Raw genomic sequence first — 22,274 nt, 5'->3', positions numbered from 1 at the left:
CAAAGTTCATCGGATCCCAACAAACACACCGCAAAAAGAGTTACATCATATGGATCTCCAAGAGACCATTCTCTTGAGAATCAGACAAGAGAGAGGAAGCCATCTAGCTACTAACTACGGACCCGAAGGTCTACAAAAGACTACTCACGCATCATCGGAGAGGCACCAATGAGGATGATGAACCCCTTCGTGATTGTGTTTTGATTGGATCTGGTGTTTGTGGAACTTGCGGTGGCTGGAATTAATTGTCGTTGACTCCCCTAGGGTTTCTGGAATATTGGGGTATTTATAGAGCAAATAAGCGGTGCGGGAGGCCACCGAGGTGGGCACAACCCACTTGGGCGCGCCTGGGGGCCCAGGCGCACCCTGGTGGGTTGTGCCCCCTTGGGTCACCCTGCAGGTGCTTCTCCAGCCATTAGATATCTTTTGGTCTACCAAAATTGCACAAAAAGTTTCGCTGCGTTTGGACTCCGTTTGGTATTGATTTTCTGTGATGTAAAAACAAGCAAAAAACATCAACTAGCACTTGGCACTATGTCAATAGGTTAGTACCAAAAAATGATATAAAATGATTAGAAAATGATTATAAAATATCCAAGAATGATAATATAACAACATGGAACAATAAAAAATTGTAGATACATTGGAGACGTATCATGATGCTTAGCCGAATCCTATGAGAGTTCGAGAGAAATCTCTTTGTGCTCCGAATAAATACTTGCGAGCAAGAGACACAATTCTTATTTGATGCGAGAAATTTCATTCGTACCGAAGAGTTAGCATTACTTGTTCCTCAAGTAATGTTATCGTTGCTCTTAAAACCCGATCGTTGAGAACGTGTCTGTTGGCCATTGGCTGGACCGCGTGTCCAAAATGGTCATTTCCTACCATGGAAGGTTGCGACTATAAATAGCCACCCTACACCTGCGTTGTCCGGTGGCTGCTCTGCTTGAGATTCTGAGAAGATTGATTGAGCACCCCTCTCCGAGAGATTTGAGTTAAAAATTCACTAAGAGAAAATCAAGAGACAAAACTTAGATAGTGGTTGAGCATCACAGTAGATCCGAGTTGAGAGTTCTTGTACCTATTACTCTTGAGAGTTGCATACTCTCAAGACAGATAGGTGTCGGCTCGAGTGTTGAAGAGTTGTTGTATTCACCAAGCAAAGTCTTCAGCAACCAAGAGTCGTTGTGGTTCGCAAAGAAGTCTGTCGAAGGTTTGGAGATTGCCGAAAAGAATCTACCACGGGTAAATTCAACTGAAGTTCATGGAACTTCATGTTGAGGAGAATAGGATGGAGAGAGTTTATCTCTTGTTTTGAATCACAAGTCCCTCCAACCAGACGTGGCTATTTTGCAGAAGAGTGAACTAGTCTACCAAACCATCTGTCGCCATCGAGCACCACTAGTCAATTTTATCCTACTGCATTTTTTTCGGTAGTTTATTTTCGGTGCTCTTTGCTGTCGATAGATATCTATTTGTGTACTGTGCTTCTTTATCATCCAAGCAATCATTTTAGTACCATGACCAATTGTGTAGCATATATGCTTTCGTTGTGCTTAAGGTTGTTTGTCTGAATGTTAATTTGGTTTTCATATGGTACTACTTAGTTATTGTGCTTAGTCTTGCTCTGATGAACATTTCGCAGTAGTGTGCATGTTTTTTATATGTTATGTGTGCAATTGCTTCATGTATGCAATTATATCTATGCTAATAATTTTTTATGTGATAGTATTGATTCATAGAACTAAATCTGCCTAGCTATGTTTTATAGCAGTTCTGTTTTGGAAACAGTTTTGTTTCGGGAACAGTTTTGTTTCGAAAATAGTTTTACTTTGGGAATAGTTTTCTTTCGTAGAATTGAAACTACTTAGTTGATTATCCGCAGTGCTGTGTTGAGAGTATTCAACATTTCAAAAGAAATTTTGAATCTCCCATTCACCCCCCCCCCCCTCTGGTCGATATACTCCGATCCTTACACTCATCATTGGTCTGTGATGATCAGTGGTACTCTGCAGTGGAGGCTGAGTGGTGTGGTTTGCGACCTTTGAGACTTGACCATGACAGCAGAGGCTCAACGCAGTAATAGCAGAGAGGCGTGCGCTATGCACGTGAGCATGGAGACGGGCCAGGGCTCTGGTGGTCATACATGTGGTGAGACAACTGTGAACTTGATTCGGAATGACTACAAGCAATAGTGAAATTCCTTCAAGTTACATATAGGCGGTCAAGGAAGAGCGGTGATGTTGAGTTCAGGTAACTCCTATGTGTGACACCCATGTGAGTTGTTCACTTTCACGCATGTCAGTGATCAGTGTGTGATGGCATTGAACAGATACTCTGAAAGTTGGGAGCACAAACTAGAGTAAGGAGAACTTTTTTCGCTTGAGCGTTGACTGTGATCAAGAAAAGAAGGGACTACAAGTTGCAGGTGGAGTCATATGGAGTATTTGGAGTAGCAGCAGTGCTCATGAGATAAGCTCAAGTCCAATGTACATAGAAGTTTGACACATGGACGAATCCAAGGTGGCGGAGAATATTCGCCAAGGTGGAGTTTGTTAGAATTGTGTCAAATATTGTGTACAAGGTAGGTTACAGTTGGACTCTAAGTAGTATTGTGTTTAGATAGAATATGGAGTCATGTCCTAGTAGGACACTTGTATCCTAGGCCTCTCATATATAGCGAGGGTAGACACATGATATAACATGTGCCCACATAATAGCACAGAAACGCAGGGGAAGCTGGCGGCATGTGTCGGCGTCCAAGGCGACCGGGTGCGGTATTGTCATGGTGTCATGGAAGAAGCACCCATAGTCAGGCCCCGGGGATGTAGCCATATTGATGAACCTCGTTAAGAGCATCTCCAGCCGCGCCCCCAACAACCCCCCAGGCCATTGTTTAGCGCCGGCACCCAAAAATCGGCCAAGTCGCACCCCCAGGATCTTGTTTATCACCGGTTTGGGCCGAAATAACAGCCGGCGAACCCGAGCCGAACCCAAGCCCCCGGGGGTCGCATGGGTCCGCTCTGTTGGCGAGAGAAGGCCCTTTTTCCTGCCGACCCCCTCCCTTGCTTTCCCCCCTCCGTTTCCCTCCATTCCTCCCTTCTGCCCCTCTTCTCCCACCATTCTCCTCCATCTCCCCTCCATCCGTCCGCCATACCGTCGAAGAATTACACGGCCCCTCGCGCCACTACCGATGCCGACGCCACCCAGCTGAAGCAGATGAAGCTAAGGGCGCCGCCGTCCAAACCACCGAGCATGTCCAACGTTGACTGGAAGGCGGAGGTTCAGCACCGGGAGGCTGTCACCACCGACCGACGGAACAGGCTCAACGCCAAGAGTTCCCAGGACAGGGCAGCGACGGCGGCTGTGGTGGAGCAGACAGAGGCGTCTCGTGCGGCCGAACACGCAGAGGCGTATCGCATGGGGATGATGAATCCTCCCGGCGCCCACGACCCACACGCTCCCTGGAGCCAGCAGAGCGTCGGGTCGCCGGCCGGCTTCTCACCGTTGCCACACCACTGGGGGTGCACGCCCTCTCCTGGCTATGCCGACGGCGACGCGCACGGCGGTTCAACCCCAACATCATCTTTCCGCATGGCCGCCCCGCCCAGCGGACGCCCTCACCCGCGTTCGCCGGTGTCCAGTACCCCCCGTACACCTACTTGTCGCCGGCTTACGCAACCTCCCCAACGCCGCCTCTGCGTCGTGGCGCACTGCTCTTCTCGCAAAGCCTTGTCGTCGCATCTCGGCTACCCCGGCGCGATGGAAGCCGACATGGACGACATCATCACGAGCGGCTCGGTCGCCGCCGCCGCCTCCCCCGGGTTCAATGCCCAAGAAGATACAATGGACCTCACTGACGACATGGACGACGAGCTCGACTACGGTGAGGAGGAGGAGGAGGAGCTGGAGGAGCCGGCGCCTGCTCCAGCGATGAAACGAAAGAAGAAGAAGCGGGCGGCTAGGACCGGCGAGCCGCGCGTCAAGTGGGCGTCCAAAGAAGACGAATGCCTCGCTGAAGCGTGGAAGACCGTCTGCCTCGACCCGATCACCGGCACGAACCAGAACAGCGACACGTATTGAGAGTGCATCAAATCGAGTTTGATGAGCGCAAGCTGATCGACCCCTACTTCACCGGCATCCACATGCAGCGCGGCTCAAAGGCCATGCCGAACCATTGGGCGCTCATCCAAACGGCATGCAACAAATGGCATGGGATCGTCGAGGAGGTCGCGGCTCGCCCGGAAAGCGGCGCCAACATCAAGGGTCAGGTATGCATAGACGCCGGTCTCTCGCTAATTTTTCGCAGTGTTCGTCGCCGACACTTGTTCCTCGGCACAGATGGTCCGGATGTTCGCCATGTACCGCCAGGACAGCAGCACCGACCAAGAGTTCAAGTACCTCCACGTGTCCCCCCGAATTGAGAAGTGCAAGAAGTGGGCGGACGTCTGGCGCACCCTCGCCAAGGCCAAGGAGGCGTACAAGCCGGACGCGCCGACGCCGGGCACGTCAAATTGGTGCCCGGACGGCAACAAGTGAGCCAAGTCGACGAAGGACGCCCCGCCGGCTACCATGCTGCTGCAAGCGTCCATTGAGCATTGCATTGTTGACGCCCAGACCCGCGCCGCCTAGAGGGAAGAGAAATCTGAGGCACGGTGGTCGGTGTTGATGACGAACAGAACCATCAAGCTCGACCTACTCTGGACCAACGTCGCCGTGAAGAAGAGGAACACCGACCTGGCATTCTTGATGGGGGGGGGGGGACATGTTGACGATGGACGAGCAGGTCAAGGCGTGGTACCTGACGGAGCGTGGCCTCATCCTGAACCAGATGCTCTCGATGGCCACGCCAACTCCCACGCTGACCCCAACGCCGCCCCCAATCCCGAGCGTTTCCTCCATGACGCTCAGCACAGAAGTCGCGCCGACGCCGACCAGCCCGCGCACGCCGACTCCCGCTAGTCCGACGTCGGAGGACGACGCGGCCGTTTGATGCATTGCCTACGCGTCTTTTGTACGCCGAACTTTTGAGTTCTTGATCGCCGAACTGTGGCATGGTGATCACCGAACTGCTCGCCGGACTTGTGGCGTTTTTTGGGTAGCGAGAAATGTCAAGTTTAAATTTATAACGTCTTGGGACCGGCCTCTGGGGGCGTAGCTGGGAACTAGATCGTCCTAGGGCCTAAAAAGCGTCGGCCGAAGGGTCAAAATAGCGCCGGCCGCTGCGCTCGGGGACGGAACGAGTGAAGATGCTCTAACAAATCTCGGTGTCATGCTTGTGTGATTGCTTGGTTCTTAGATGATCGACAGTAATGCCTCAGATTTATTCTAACAATGCGGTCCTGATACACGAGAGCGTTGCATATTTAGTGCTCTGCGCGCCATTCGGAGAGCACCATGACGACGACTGCCGGCTCGTTAATTTGGACCCTTCACATGAATGGTTCGGTGGTGGGAGTGAGGGTTTTCCGTCGCCGCTGCAATCGGTGACGCATTTTTTTGTCGGATCAATCGGTGATACTCTACAGTCTACCGAAAATTGTATGTGATGATCAATCTGTAGAATATTGCACATGATGATCTGGCAGCACATTACCTATGTCATGATATATATCTTGACGCAAGTGTTCCTTTCTCAAAACCAGGGGCTCTTGCTTCAGCTCATCAATCAACATGTGACACGGTGGGCGGAGCAATGATAGAAAGATATACATAACCCACATATCAATCTAAGTGTGTGCTATACTCGAAACATATCCTCACTGGTTCTCAGCACCGATAAATTCGCATGGGCCTTGCGCTTGAGATGGCCATGGTTTGAATGGACGGCACCACAAAAATTGTGGGTGGGCTTGAGAAATCCATGTAATGAGGAGGATCTTGACTTTTTCTACGCGTCCACGACCATCACCATGGGGAATGGCGCTAAAACGCCTTTTTGGATTCTCCCTGGCTCCATGGGTGCAAGCCTGAGGATGTTGCTCCGCTCGTCTTTGCGGACTCCTCAAGGAAGAATTGGAAGGTGGGGGGGGGGGGGGCTACATAATAATGCATCGATCCTCAAGGTCAACACCTCCACGGTTGTCTCCGTTGAGCACATCCGACAATTCTTCACCCTATGGGCACTTGTGAATGATGTGCATCTGGATGCACTCTCTGAAGATACTATTGTGTGGTAGCATACGACAAGCGGGCACTACACTGCAGCCTCCGCCTACAAGGCCCAATTCCTTGGCTTGGTTCTCTCTCCCATGGACCAAATGGTTTGGAAAACTTGGGCACCACCAAAGACTAAATTCTTCGCTTGGTTGGCTATCCAAGACAGAATTTGGACTGCGGATAGGCTACAAAGACGAGGATGGCCAAATTGTGGTCTTTGCATCCTTTGCAAGAGAGAGCAAGAAAATGGACCGCGTCTTTTCTTCAAATGCCGCTTCACGATTAGGCTATGGAACTTGGTTATTGCAAAATTTGGGCTTCATCATATGGACACCTCTATGTGGCATCTTAAGAGTTCGGTCAAGGAATGATGGACAAATAGGACTGGCGCCGGAGTCCCCAACAGGAAGGCCATGGCCTCTCTAACCATGCTCGTGTCATGGACCATTTGGAACAAGCGGAATGCCCGTGTTTTCCGAAACAAGAGTGCTCCACCACCAATCTTGTTAAACAACATCATCTACGAGGCAAACCTTTGAATCACCGCCAGAGCAAAAAATTAGGGAACATTATTTTGTGTGAGTAATATTCCATGCCGTGTAAAAGTGTGCCCTTGTAACAAACTCTATCCTCTTCTTATTTAATAGATGAGGCAAATCTTTTGCCTCCGTTTCAAAAAAAACATATCCTCACTTTATAAGTAAATAAAGCCACACAGCGGAGCGATACATAGTATTGAGATAATTCTTATGTACGTTGGTAAAAAGAACCCCGCAAAACAAGCCAAACACGTTAAGAAGCACCTGGAGTGCACTACTAGACGCCTCCAGCAAGCTGTTGAGAAGAAGCACATGAGAGGCCAGACCACCGCAAGACACGACCAAGGACGCTTACAACAAGCGAACATGCCCCACCTGGAACAAACCACCTGACTTTGTCGCATCATCACCACCAAAACTGATGTCAGAGAGGAGAGGACCCTCTACCCTCTCGCTCCAGACCAAGGAGCACTGATCGTGCTGGCAAGCAGAAAGGACAGAGAGAAGGAGTTGTCATGTGTAAAAGATAGGTGCAAACGAAACCCTAGGTGCTAGCAAGGGTGAGCCAAGGTGGCACCACCAAGAGGAACACGGCACATGCATGCATCGCTGCCAGCGCCGACGCTCAGGTGCCCAACATTTGCTCGGCCCCTATTGCACACCTCCCCAAGGGTACTCAAGCCACCATACCCACCACAATGGACCAAGGACTCTAGATCTGGATCCAGGCTTGGCTGCCACAGACGGCGACAACTTCGCCAGGACCACCCGCCACAACGCACCTTGCCCCCTACATGGTTAAGGAGCATCGCCAACATTTGTTGCAATGTTGCTCGCTAGAGAGTGAGCCGCAAGCTGGCCATTTAGGGCTGCCACCCTGATGTATAATACCCTAAACCCATGCACTGCTACCAATCTACCGATCCGAGATCACCAAAGGAAGCCAACATGCCACTGACAAAGGCTTGGCCCGGCTCAAGTCCGCGGCCACGACCAGATATGGCATGGATCAAACCCGTTGGCGAACCCACCTGGCCACGCCAGATTGAGGCAGAGAGAGACTCATCGGTGGACTAACCCCTCCTGCGATGGAGGGACCCCACCTACGAGTGGGCGAGAGGCGCCCACAACGGAGCCTCCTCAACTAGGCTGACGCCCCAGACGTTGCCCCTGATCTGGGCGAGCATCAGCTTCGGGTGACGGTTCCAGACGTTGCCCCTGATGAGGCGTTGACTTGCGGCAGCAAGGAAAAGGGGGGATGGAAGGTTAAGGGCCGGCGGTTGCAGATTGCCACCTGACAACGCGGGGCGTGAAGCGGTTTTTTGTTAAACATGAAACCCTTAAGTGTGTGATATTGGAAGTAGATTGACATTATTCATCATCTACTGCCTATCAATAGTTGTGTGCATCAAAGTGATGCAGAGGTCCGGGTAATCCTTCTTTTTAAAAGAAAAATCTACTGCATCAAAGTTAAGAAAACCATCCACGTTAAGAAAAAGCTGAGAGAATGATCTACTGCCTATATATCGTGTAATAAAGTGGCGGAATAAAGGTACTGATAGGCAGAGGAAAGCCTGAAGTGAATTCAGGTCTTCTGAGTTGAATAGCGAACACAGTGGCACTGAATGTATTTAGCTAGTATTCGTGTCCCACTGTATCGTCACTCCTAACAGAAAAACCTTTGGCTTTCCTATGGTACAAACTGTAAGCAACCAACATCGAACACCGATCTGGAGAAAATTGCAATGTGATGAGATGAGAGCAGCAGACTTTCTCATATCCCTTAATGTGACGAGTAATTTACAGGGTTCAAGCAAATGCAACAGTACATTGATGAGTACTAATGCCACGTTCCAAGAATAACTATTCCTCAGCTAATAACAAAATGTATCCGTCCTAATGTAGCAATCTAGCAGTGATCATATCAATGGCTGGACAGGCCGATGCATGCGCCGGCGCCGGTGTGGTCGGACGAGCTGCTACATATCTAGTGGTAATCCACCGCCGGGGAGGAGGAGGATGAGCAGCCACCGACGATGTCGGCGAAGTCGCCCTCTGAGCAGGGGATGGTGAGGCCGCCGCCGGTGCGGTGGTCGAAGCCGAACTCGTCCTCCACCCGCTTGAGCAGCACGAGGAAGGACGGGTGCCTCAGGTACGCCGTCGGGATGACGAACCGCTTCCGCTGCTCGCCGACGTAGACCGCGAAGTGGCCCTTGGGCACGTCCGCCGACGCCCGTCCCTTGGCCAGGTGCAGCCTGGCCATGAGCTGGTAGAGCTTCCCCGCCATTGATCTCCTCCCCGCTGAGCTTCCAGCAAACAAGACCGGGCTGCTTGTAGTATGTTGTTTCGGTTGCACAAGACTGAAGTGTGGTGGGAACCGAGGCTAGCCCCGTATTTATAGCTCCGGCATCGGCGTGGAGATACTCTGCTCTGCTCTAGTGGAGGCAATCATCAAGAGGTGGTCTGATCTGAGCTGAGCGTGCAGCATGGCATGCGCTGCAACTGGTTGTGTGGCGGTTTCTTTTTTGCTAAGCTGGACATGGCACATGAGACTGGGAGTGTACTGTCCCTATATATCTATGTGTGTATCTGCATGCATTGATATTTAATCAAACCAGTCCCGGTGCTATAGCTGGCTGCAGAGACGTGAATGGGCGGGCCAGTGTGTCAAGAGGCGGCAGTACAAGTGCATTGTACGTGCCTCGTACGCACGGTGAGGTTGGTGAACCAGGCCGAGACTTGGAGAGCCATGCATCCCCGGCCATGGGCCATGGCTGCCGCTCGTCTGAGCGACGCCACACGCTTGACGCACTTCGGATCCCGACGCGGCGGTGAGCCGGTGATCTGAGGCGAAGACCTGTGGCTCTTCTCTATCCACGATTTTCAACAAATAATTGGATTTATATGCTCCAGTTTTTGTGTTTTGGATTCGATTCGATTGCCCTTTGGGTTTCCAGTTTCTGTAAAATTCGAATGCGTTTCCAGTTTTTTTTTTTGTAAAATTCGAATGTCATGACATTATAATTTTGTGTTTTGGGAATGGCAGGGTAGTTGAGTTGCGGCCGGCATGATTTCAAGGCCGTCGACGGAATGGATCGAGACCGAAGGACGTGTGCGAATTGGCCACCCATCCGCCGGCGATCAGCACCAGAGAATTGAAGGTCGCGTGCAAATTGCCTGGATTGTTTTTAGGTTGTTGTGGAAATGGACCAAGGAACACATGGGAGGTGCATCATTTGCATGAGCGTTTTGGAGCGACGCGACGGATTCTCCAAAGTTCTTGACCAGCAGCGTGCGTGCCTCCATACCGGCCTGATTCTTCTTTCCAGGAATGATGCCGAGCCTCATACAAAACCGGGGGCTACAACAGGGTGAGATCAAACCAGTATCTCACGGTATTCCTTTGCGTCATCAGTACTAAAGAAAATTTGTCTGCCAGCGTGGAAGGCACGAACATTGTTGATGCTGAAATTTTCTAACATTGCCACCGTAGCAAATTTAACATAGTTCCCGAGGTTGCGATTGGCGCCAAGGTGGCGGGGAGGTTGTCAACAAGAGAAGAGGCCGAAGGACCCATAGTTTTTGTTTTTAATTTATTTTAGATGGCGAAAGAGACAGAGCTGCATTGTACTCCATCGATTCCATTATTTTTTAGAGAAAAGGTCAAGGCCCGACTTCATAGATAAAGCCATCAGGCAGCGTCACGGATACCACAGGTTCACAGGAAATCATAACCACACAGAGGAGTTTAAGAGAAACCTAAGCAAGCATGATACAGGCAACTGCCATACACAGCGCGCAGGCCGGGGAGGAGAAAGACCAAATGTCCGCAAACTACAGCACCAAATTATACGGCAGGGTTCGTCCCGGTTATCTGAGAAGCCGAAGCCCGAATTTTGTTGATGAGCAGGTCCAGGGCGTCCCGATCAGACTCCTTAGTCAATCATCTCCACTGCTGCAAGAATATACATGATTTGAATAGAACATCAGCAGGTTTAGATGGGAAGGTAAGCTCAATAGTAAATTTGTTTGTAATATTCCATAAGGCCCAGCATAAGGCTCCCAAGCCAACCCAAAATACCCTCTTGGTGACCCCGACCAAAGTTTTAGCTAGAGTTCTAATATCAGAAAAAGAGGAGGGATTCCAAGAAACCCGAAGCCAAGATCTGACGCAAGACCAAACTAATTTGGCAAGTACACAGTTGAAAAAGATGTGGTCGGAATTTTCCAAGGCCCCACACAGGTTACAGAATTCAGAGCCCGGCCCATTGCGTTTTTTGATCTGATCAGCAGTAGGGAGGCGACCACGAAAGGCCTGCCAGAGAAAAATCTTAATTTTTGGAGGAACCCTTGATTTCCAGACACAAGAGAATCTAGCCGAGGGGGTACCACCAATGAGTCTAAAATACAACGACTTAACAGAAAAATTACCAGAGGCCGAAAGTGGCCAAAACACCGAGTCGGCCGACTTCGAGAGCACGGGGAAGAGGGCAGAGAGGCTTTGCCAATCTTCCAACTCTTCATGAGACAGAGCCCGACGGAAAGCCAAATCCCAATTATTAGCAGCCAGCTCCGCGATGGAGATCTGCGGATTGGGACAATAAAAAAACAGAATCGGAAAGCTCACGGCAAGTGGGGCATCCCCAGACCACCAATCCAACCAAAAACGAACAGCAGACCCATTACCCACAGAAAACTTGACATGCTCCAAAAAAATCGGCCTAACTTTAACAAGAGCTTTCCAGAATTGAGAGCCACGCCGCGCGGGAGCAAACATAGGATTGGAGTGGGGGAAATATTTGGCCTTAAGAATCGAAAACCACAGCGACCCGGCCCCCACAGTCATAATTTTCCACCACCACTTGATGAGCAAACACATGTTCATCACCCGAGTGTTAATAATGCCTAACCCCCCAAGGTTTTTAGGCCTACACATCAGTTGCCACTTAACCAGCCTATATTTTCTTTTGTTATCAGCTGAATTCCAGTAGAAGCCACCCCTATGTTTGTCGAAGCCAGAATGCACGCCATTCGTGAGAAGATAGAAGCCCATAAGAAACATAGGGAGAGAAGACAGGCAAGAATTGATTAAAGCCACTTTGCCTGCATTGGTATTATATCTACCCCTCCAAGGGAGCACCCTATTTCCTACTTCAGCAACCACCGGAGCGAAGTCCTTCGCATGAAGGATACCAGGAGAGATAGAAAGTCCTAAATACTTCAAAGGGAAAGAACCTAAAGCGCAATTAAGGAGCCTGGCAACCCGCAAGGCTTCCGCCCCGTCCACACCCGTCACCAGAACCTCACTCTTGGCGAAATTGATCTTCAGACCCGAAACAACTTCGAAACACAGCAAGATGAATTTAAGATTGGCGTATTGCAGATGGGAGACACCTTCCGGCAGAAGATGGGAGATCACGGGGGTAATGTGCCCACAACGGGCCGCCTTGGAGAGCATGCAAGAGAAGGCGTCGGCCACAAAGTTAAAGAGAGCCAGGGAGACTGGATCCCCTTGGCGAAGGCCCCTGCCATTCGCAAAGAAGTTGCTAATAACGCCATTCACAGCAACAGCAATATGGCCACCCGAGACCAACTGCATGATACGATGGACATAAGCACCATCGAACCCTTTGGCAAGAGGACCTGCTTGAGGAAAGGCCAACTAACCGAGTCATACGCTTTTTCAAAGTCTAACTTAAGAATAACCGCTTTAGCTTTCCGCGCGTGAAGGTCGTGAACAATCTCATGAAGGGAAAGAATGCCATCTAGAATGAATCGTTCTTTGATAAAAGCAGATTGAAAGGGGCTAATAACTCTATGCGCAACCGGGGACAGCCGATTCGCAAAGCCTTTGGAAGGGAATTTGGCAAAGTTGTTAATCAACGCTATAGGCCGAAATTGGGAAATAACATCAGCACCCTTGACCTTCGGAATCAGGGATATTACAGCATAATTCAGACGAGAGATATCGACAGTCCCAAGACAGAAACCCTGAATAACGCTACACACCAACTGTTTCAACTGGGGCCAAAATCTCCGAAAGAAAGGAATGGAAAAGCCATCTGGCCCGGACGCTGCATTGGGGTTAGCAGAGTTAACCACGTCCCAGATTTCCTGATCAGAGAGCGGGATCATCAAGGAGGCATTCTCCTCGGGGGAAATTTTAAGACCAGAACTCCAAAGGTGGGGGGAAATGGACAAGCCCGATTGAGGTTTAGACCCTAACAAACACGAAAAGAAATCCACTACATGAGCTAGAATCACCGACTGGTCAGAGGAGCGCACACCATTAATCATCAGACTGTTAATGTCACAGCGCCTATGTCTACCGTTCGCAATCGCAAAAAAATATGCAGTAGGAGCGTCCCCTTTGAGTGTCCAATTAAGAGTGCCCCTTTGGCGCCAGTAAATCTCAGCCTGATGGTGCAGCTGCAAAAGTGCAGCCTCCAGATTATAACGAATGGCCCATCCATCATTAGAGAGCCCAATAGAGTCAGCAGTACGATCCAGCTCCTGGATCTGATTTTCAAGAAAGGCTTTGGAGCGACGATCCTCCGCCGCACAGTTACGCGACCACCCTCTAAGAAATTTGCGAAGGGAATAGGAGCAAGAATGCCAGTCATCCAGAGGGCCAAAGGAGCGGAGGTTGGAGGAAAGGGAGTGGGAAATTTTCGCAGCGACCATATCGACAAAGCCGTCAATCGACAGCCAAGAAGCATCAAACTGAAATCTAGCCAGAGGTCTATTGCAGATGGAACCATCATCAAGAATCAAGGGGGTATGATCAGACCCGACAATGCATTTAGCGAGAAGATAAGACCTAGGGAACAGGGCATCCCACCTGGGACCAAGGAAAACACGATCCAGCATGGATCTAATAGGGTTAGCCTGATGATTAGACCAAGTAAAGCGAGCTCCCCCCCCCCCCCGAGGAAGCTCACGAATGGCGTTAGAACTAATGAAGTCATTAAAAGCATTGGCTAAAGACCAAGAGAAATTATTATTATTCTTGTCAAGAGGGCAACGCAGCAAGTTAAAGTCTCCCCCAATAACCATCGGTAAATTACAAGACTCAATCTTGCTCGAGAGTTCATTAAGGAAAAGGTTCGACAGAGAGTGGTCCGCAGGCCCATAAACAATGATGTACTCACAGAGGGTATTCATAGATTTGTGAGACAGAACAACACTAGCCCAAAAAAACCCATGATCAAAAGCAACGAAATCAAAAATATCCTTATTAGAGCCAATCAAAATCCCGCCAGAGTGTCCCGAAGTAGGTAAGAATTGCCAATGAAATCTATTCATACCCACGATAGCAGAGAGCTCACTAGGGGAGAAGGAATCCTTAAAAGTTTCAACCAGCCCCACAAAATCAATAGAGTTAGAACGAACCAAATCTTTAAGTTGGTCATGGCGCCCCCTAGCACCGAACCCCCTTATATTCCAGAATAAAGCCCTCATTTATACGACAGGTTCTTGATACGGAGACTCGACCTACAGGGGGCCATGCAGGATTTAGAACGTTTATTAGCGCCCCTGTTGGCAGGACAGGAAGGGGGCTGGCCACTACCAGCACCCGAAGCCTCCCCCGCAGCACAGCCAACATCCCCGACCCGCGAGGCAACAGCCTCTTTGGCTTTCGCAATGGCTGCCTGAGCCAATTCATTAGCCCGAATAATGGCAAGAAGCGAACTAGGAGAACCAATTATTAAAGAGGAGATTTTTCTTTTTGATGAAAATGCAGCATTTCTGCCTTTTGTGGTTAGGGCATCTCCAATGCCGACCCCTAAACCGGATACCGCACCCGTCCGCGATCCAAAGGAGACCAGTCCACATACACTGATGCGGGAGCTGGCCATCCAAAACTAGCCGCAAATGCCCGGTTACATTTTGGAAGAAATATAACAAATTTGATGTACATATTTAAACAAACCGGGTATGTTCATTCGTACTGGGACAATTTTTACAGAAAAGCTGATGTTTTTCATCTAAACCAGAGTAAATTCATTATATTTGGATGTATTTCAACTAAACCGAACTCTAAACCTAGTCTAAATGACCGCCGACGCTCGTTTTCCATGTCCAGCCGGCCATGAACCCTGAAAAATGAAGCTCTGCCTCTACAGCCTACTTGCGGCTAATCGGTGACGATGATGAATCTGGCAAGCTTGGCTTCAATGGAGAGGAGGAGTGGCGGCCTTCCTGGGACCTGAGCATCGGCGACGTCTCATGCTCTAATCTTCGTCGTTGTCGGCAGCGCCCGCGGATGTGCCGACTTCATGGTCGTGGCGGCGGGGCACGACCCAGGCAAAGCTGATGACGTCGTCCTCATCCTCGCTCTTGTCACACACTTCATCCGCCGCCTCGTCGATCTCCTTGAAGGCGGCTTCTAATTCCGCCTGATAGGTGGTCACAGCGCATGTCGCGGGCGGAGCGGTAGGACTCGAGCAACGCCTCATGCTCCGGCACGTCCATGTCTGGCGCGATGGTCGTGCCGGCGGCTGTTTCATGTCAATATTCTGCAACTTTCATATACTTTCGACAACATTTTATATTATTTTTGGGACTAACATATTGATCCAGTGCCCAGTGCCAATTCCTATTTGTTGCATATTTTTTTCCGCAGAATATCAATATAAAAAAAAGTCCAAACACGATAAAAATTTACGGAGATTTATTTTGGAATATATGTGATTTGTGGGAAGAAGAATCAACGCAAGACGGTGCTCGTGGGCCCCATGAGGCACCAGGGCGTGCCCAAGGGGTAGGGCGCGCCGTGGTGCCTTGTGAGCCCCTCATAAGTCGTTTGATGCCCTTCTTTCGGCACAAGAAAGATAATATCCAGAAAAACCCATGTTAAAATTTCAGCCCAAAGTTACAGATCTCGGGGAATTTAAGAAACGGTTTTCGGCCAGAAAACAAGAACGCGAAACAGAAGAGAACAGAGAGAGAAATCCAATCTCGAAGGGGCTCCTGCCCTCCGGGAGCCATGGAGACCATGGAATAGAGGGGAAACTCTCTCCCATCTAGGGTGAGGCCAAGGAAGAATAAGAAGGAGGGGGCTCTCCCCCCTCCCTCCCGGTGGTGCCGGAACGCCGTTGGGGCAATCATCATGACGGAGATCTACACCAACAACTTCGTTGTCGTCATCACCAACTCTCTCCCCCTCTATGCAACGGTGTAACACCTCTTCTCCCCGCTGTAATCTCTACTTAAACATGGTGCTTAATGATATATATTATTATCCAATGATGTATGGCCATCCTATGAAGTTTGAGTAGATTCATTTTGTCTTATGGGTTGATTGATGATCGTGATTGGTTTGAGTTGTATGTTTTATTTTGGTGTTGTCCTATGGTGCCCGCCATGTCGCGCAAGCGTGTGAGATTACCACTGTACGGTGTTGCAATACGTTCATATTTCGCTTACAGTGGGTGGCTAGAGTGACAGAAGCTTATGGCCGACTAATGGGGTTGTTGCGTATGGGAGTAAAGAGGACTTGTTACTGAATGCTATGGTTCGGTTTTAACTTAATGATCTTTAATAGTTGCATATGCTTACTAGAGTTCCAATCATAAGTGTATATGATCCAAGTACGGAAAGTATGTTAGCTCATGTCTCTCTCTCATATAAAATTGCAATAATAATCACCGGTCTAGTTATCCATTGCCTATGAACAAAATTTGTGTTACAAAAGCTTTCCACTAAACAACTAACTTTTATTATCTTGCAAATTACTCATAGTTTTATTCTCGCAGAGTACTCCTAGTTTTATTCTTGCAAAGTAGTTCTAGCATCACACTTACAAAATAGTTTCATACTTGTTCTAGGTAAAGCAAACGTTAAGTGTGCTTAGAGTTGTATCGATGGTCAATGGAACTTGTAGGGAATATAAATCCTAACTTTAGCTCCTCATTGGGTTCGACACTCTTACATATCGAGAAAGCTACAATTGATCCCCTATACTTGTGGGTTATCAAGACCTTTTTTCTGGTGCCGTTGCCGGAGAGCAATAGCGTGGGGTGAATATTCCGGTGTGTGCTTGCTTGCTTTCTCACTAAGTAGTTTTAAGTTGTTCTGTATCTTTAGTTATGGATATGGAACACGAATATACCAAAAAAAGTTGTACTTGGTACTCATGGAGATGGGGAACCTCCTAAAACTCTCGATGCTCGTTATGTGAAAGATATTAAACACTACTTTGACAATCCCGAGAAAACCCATTCAACTTGATAAAGGGAGACACGTTCGATCAACGTGAATACTTTAGGGATTATCATTGGACTCAAAAATGGAAACTCTTATGGGATCAAGTTGATTATTTGCAACGGTATGCTTGGAATTTGTGCTTGAGATATGATTACACTTTTTGCTCTAGGATGAAGGCTCCCACCTTCCCTTCTCATGTGAATTTAGTGATAATTAAACCTTGGCTTCTTATGCTAATGGTATATATGATTATTATGATGTGGGACGAATAGAAGAATTTGTTGCTTTTAAGGGTACTTATGAAATTGAATCGTTGTTTGAAAAGTATGAAGATTGTGATGATACTGTTTAAAGATCTGAAAATTATGCTATACTTAAATATTCCTATGAGAATTATAAATACAATGTTGATATTGATGAATTTATTGAGAAAGTCTTTGCTGTCCAAGAAGAGAATAATATTTTGCAGGAGTCTATGGAAGAAGAAATTGATGACACTGTGAGCTCATTAGAAAAAAGGATGAGGAGGAGAGCGAAGAACAAAAGGAGGAAGAGTGGATTGAACACCCGTGCCCACCTTCTAATGAGAGTAAATCTTCAACTCATACATTGTTTAATTTCCCTTCGTGCTTGCCGAAGGATGAATGCTATGATGATTGCTATGATCCCTTGGATTCATTTGAAATGTCTCTTTTTTATTAACTTGATGCTTGCTATGCTTGTGGCCATGATGCCAATATGAATTATGCTTATGGATATGAACTTGCTATTGTTTCTTATGTTAAACATGAAATTGTTGCTATTGCACCCACACATGATAGTCCTATTATCTTTTTGGATTCTCCCAACTACACTATATCAGAGAAGTTTGCTCTTATTACAGATTATATTAATGGGCTGCGTTTTACCATTGCACATGATGATTTTGATGAATATAATATGCATGTTCTTGTTTCTCCTACTTGCACTTATTATGAGAGAGGAACTACATGTCTGCATGTCTATGTTTCCAATACAATAAAATTGCAAGAAACTGTCTATGCTATGTATCAACCTTTATTATGTGTGCATGAATTGTTCTTTTATGACATGTCGATGCATAGGAAGATAGTTAGACTTCGTCAATGCATGATATATCTTGCTTGGTGCTCACTACTAAATTACAAACCATTGTTAATTAAAATTAGCTTTGATATACCTTGGGATCCAGGTGGGTCAATTACTTCAGCACTTTATGCCTAGCTTAATGGCTTTAAAGAAAGCGTTGCCAGGGAGACAACTAGGAAGTTTTAGAGAGTCATTTATTTCATGTGCTTTTAAAAAAAGGTTTAGAAACAAAAAATATAGAGGGGAACCTAAAACTTTACAAAAAGAAAAGTGAAAGTGAGAAAGACGAGCACCGTGGAAGCGGGAGCATGCGTTGAACTTTGTTCATGCCCATGGAAACTTTGTGAATCTTGAATTACAAAAACTTTTCAAAAAAAATAACTATCCCCTTGTACAAATCCATTGTATTATAAAAATAATGCGTCAAGATTTACCGTTATGGTGTTTAAATTGCTTGTTTGGTATGTGCAGTGCAAAAACAGAAACTTTTGTTGTAGTATTTGAATTTACATTTTTTACTGGAACATGCAAAAATTCTGATTTTTTTACATGGTATGGCTATGCAATTTTTTTCCTAATTGTTCAGAAGTTTTTGAGTTATAGAAGTATATGTAACATCTGCATCTTTATAGACTGTCATGTTTTCATAGATTGCTATTGTAGTTTTGTTATTTACTTTTCTTTGAAATTTAGTTGAGCTCCGTTGACTTGGGAGCCATAGAATTGTGATAGCATATAGTGGGTAATGTTTGATTACAATTACAAAATAATGTTACAGTAGGGCAAGATGGGATTTGATGTTATATGTACTAACCCCGCTAATAAAAAGTTTGGTTAAGTTTTGTGTGGATGAAATGTTCGAAGATCGAGGAGATATCGATATGAGGAGAATAAGGAGAGGCAAGAGTTCAAGATTGGAGATGCCCAAGGCAACCCAAGAAAATATTCAAGGAGACTTAAGTGTCTAAATTTGGGGATGCCCCGGAAGGCATCCCATATTTCTCCAACAATTATCGGTATGTTTCGATTTTTGTTTGGTTCACATGATGTGCGTAAATTCTTGGAGCATCCTGTGATTTCTATTTTCTTTTAATAATGCACCATGCTAGTATGAGATAGTCCTTGATTGATTTATAGAATGCCCTTTGCACTTCACTTATATCTTTTGAGTATGGCTTTATAGAATGCTTCATGTGCTTCACTTATATCATTTGAAGTTTGGATGCCTGTTTCTCTACATATAGAAAACCATTATTTGTAGAATGCTCTTTTGCTTCACTTATATTTATTAGAGTATGGTATTTTTTAGAAAGAATTAAACTCTCTTGCTTCATTATATCTATTTAGAGAGTCAACAGGAATTGGTTATTCACATGGTTAGTCATTAGCTCCTACATAAAACTTGTAGGTCACTGAATATGATATGTTTGATTCCTTGCAATAGTTTTGCAACATAGAGATGGTAATATGTGGGAGGTACTAGTGAATGATTGTGGTTTAGTAGGAATATTGGTGTCAAGGTTTGTGATTCTTGAAGCATGCATGCATAGTCTCTCGTTATGCTAAGAAGTTGGAGCATGATTTTTTATTGATTGTCTTCCTTTGCGTGGAGGTCAGGGGCGCGCAATGGTTACACCTAGGGGCAATGCATAGTTGTACTTTGCTTCAAGGTCTAATAAAATTTCACAATAAGTATGTGAGTTCTTTATGACTAATGTGAGTCCATGGATTATACACACACTCACATTTCTGTAATTTGCTAGCCTCTTCGGTACTGTGCATTGCCCTTTCTCACCTCGAGAGTCGGTGCAAACTTCGCCGGTGCATCCAAACCCCGTGATATGATACACTCTATCACACATAAGCCTCCTTATATCTTACTCAAAACAGCCACCATACCTACCTATTAAGACATTTCCATAGCCATTTCGAGATATATTGTCATGCAACTTCCATCATCATCATATACATGACTTGAGCATTCATTGTCATATTGCTTTGCATGATCGTAAGATAGTTAGCATGATATTTTCATGGCTTGTAAATTTTTTGATATCCTTTCTATGATAGATCATTGCATATCCTGGTACACTACCAGAGGCATTCATATAGAGTCATATTGTTTTAGATACCGAGTTATAATATTGAGTTGTGAGTAAATCGAAGTGTGATGATCGTCATTATTAGAGCATTGTCCCAGTGAGGAAAGGGTGATGGAGACTATGATTCCCCCACAAGCCGAGATGAGACTCCAGACAAAAATAAAAAAAGGAAAAAAGAGAGGACAAAAAGCGCCTAACAAAAAAAGAAAAAAAGAAAGAAAGAAAAAGAAAACAAAAAAAATGAAATGAGAGAAAAAGAGAGAAGGGGCAATATTATTATCCTTTACCACACTTGTGCTTCATAGTAGCACCATGTTTTTCATATAGAGAGTCTCCTATGTTGTCACTTTCATATACTAGTGGGAATTTTTCATTATCCAACTTGGCTTGTATATTCCGATGATGGGCTTCCTCAAATGCCCGAGGTCTTCATGAGCAAGCAAGTTGGATGCACACCCACTAGTTTTCAGTTGAGATTTCATACACTTAGAGCTCTTTGTTCATCCGTTACGTGGCAATCCCTACTCCTTGCATTGACATCAATTGATGGGCATCTCCATAACCCATTGATTAGCCACATTGATGTGAGACTATCTTCCTTTTTATGTTCTCCATATTAATCTCTACCACCACATCCTATTCCACCCATAGCGCTCTATCCATGCCTTGAGCTCATGTATTGCGTGGGGGTTGAAAAATCTGAAGCGCGTTAAAAAGTATGAACCGATTGCTTGGCTGACACTGGGTAGTACATGATTTATATTTTGTGTTTAGAAGATGGAGCATGACAAGGCTATATGATTTTGTAGGGATAGCGTTCTTTAGCGTTTTTATTCTGAAAGGCATGATTGTTTGTTGGGATGCCTGAGTAATGATGTCTTTATATCAAATTATAGACTATTGCTTTGGATCACTCGTGCCGTAATATTCATGCCTTGATTAGATTATATGATCAAGATTATGCTAGGTAGCATTCCACATCAAAAATTATCTTTTTTATCATTTACCTACTCAAGGACGATCACGAATTAAGCTTGGGGATGATGATACGTCTGTATCATATCTATAATTTTTCTTGTTTCATGCCAATAGTTTACAACTTTCATATACTTTTGGCAACATTTTATTTTATTTTTAGGACTAACATATTGATCTAGTGCCCAGTGCCAGTTCCTCTTTGTTGCATGTTTTTTGTTTCGCAAAATATCCATATCAAATGAAGTCCAAACGCGATAAAAATTTATGGAGATTTATTTTGTAATATATGTGATTTTTTGGAGGAAGAATCAACGCAAGACGATATCGTGGGGCCCATGAGGCACCAGGGCACGCCTAGGGGGGTAGGGCGCACTGTGGTGCCTCGTGAGCCCCTTGTAAGTCGGTTGACGCTCTTCTTTCGCCGCAAGAAAGAAAATATCCGGAAAAATTTGTGTTGAAATTTCATCCCTATCGGAGTTAAGGATCTCTGGGAATTTAAGAACAGGTTTTTGGCCAAAAAACAGGAACACGAAGCAGAAGAGAACAGATAGAGAGATCCAATCTCGGAGGAGCTCCTGTCCTCTGGGAGCCATAGAGACCATGGACCGGAGGGGAAACACTCCTCCCATCTAGGGGGAGGCTAATGTCTACTACACAACTTGTTCTTGTAGACTCGTGTTGGGTCTTCAACCGCAGAGTTTTGTAGGACAGTAGTAAATTTCCCTCAAGTGGCTGACCTAAGGTTTCTCAATTCATTGGAGGCGTAGGATGAAAATGGTCTCTCTCAAACAACCCTAGAACCAAATAACAAAAGTCTCTTGTGTCCCCAACACACCAAATACAATGGTAAATTGTATAGGTGCACTAGTTCGGCGAAGAGATGGTGATACAAGTGTAGTAATGATAGTATATATTGATTTTTGTAATAGGAATGATAAAAAACATGAAGGTAGCAACTAACAAAAGTGAGTGCAAACGGTATTATAATGCTTGAAAATAAGGCCTAGGGTTCATACTTTCACTAGTACAATCTCTTAACAATGCTAATATAATTGGATCATATAACAATCCCTCAACGTGCGACAAAGTATAACTCCAAAGTTCTTATCTAGCAGATAACATAAGATGAAATTGTTTGTAGGGTATGAAACCACCTCAAAGTTATCATTTCCCACCA

At 46.2% G+C, this 22,274-nt stretch overlaps 1 protein-coding gene across 1 annotated transcript; it reads right to left on the bottom strand.

Annotated features, from left to right (window-relative positions):
- Positions 1-8,460: 8,460 nt before the first annotated feature.
- Positions 8,461-9,076, bottom strand: LOC123159726 (auxin-induced protein 15A-like). The gene has a single exon (XM_044577538.1). The coding sequence runs from the start codon at positions 8,986-8,988 to the stop codon at positions 8,689-8,691; it is 300 nt and encodes a 99-aa protein (XP_044433473.1). The 5' UTR covers positions 8,989-9,076; the 3' UTR covers positions 8,461-8,688.
- Positions 9,077-22,274: the final 13,198 nt, after the last annotated feature.

This window comes from Triticum aestivum, chromosome 7B (assembly GCF_018294505.1).
Source record: "Triticum aestivum cultivar Chinese Spring chromosome 7B, IWGSC CS RefSeq v2.1, whole genome shotgun sequence".
Classification (NCBI taxonomy): Eukaryota; Viridiplantae; Streptophyta; class Magnoliopsida; order Poales; family Poaceae; genus Triticum; species Triticum aestivum.
The sequence above is the reverse complement of the archived record's forward strand: the minus strand, read 5'-3'. Positions and strand labels throughout refer to the sequence as shown.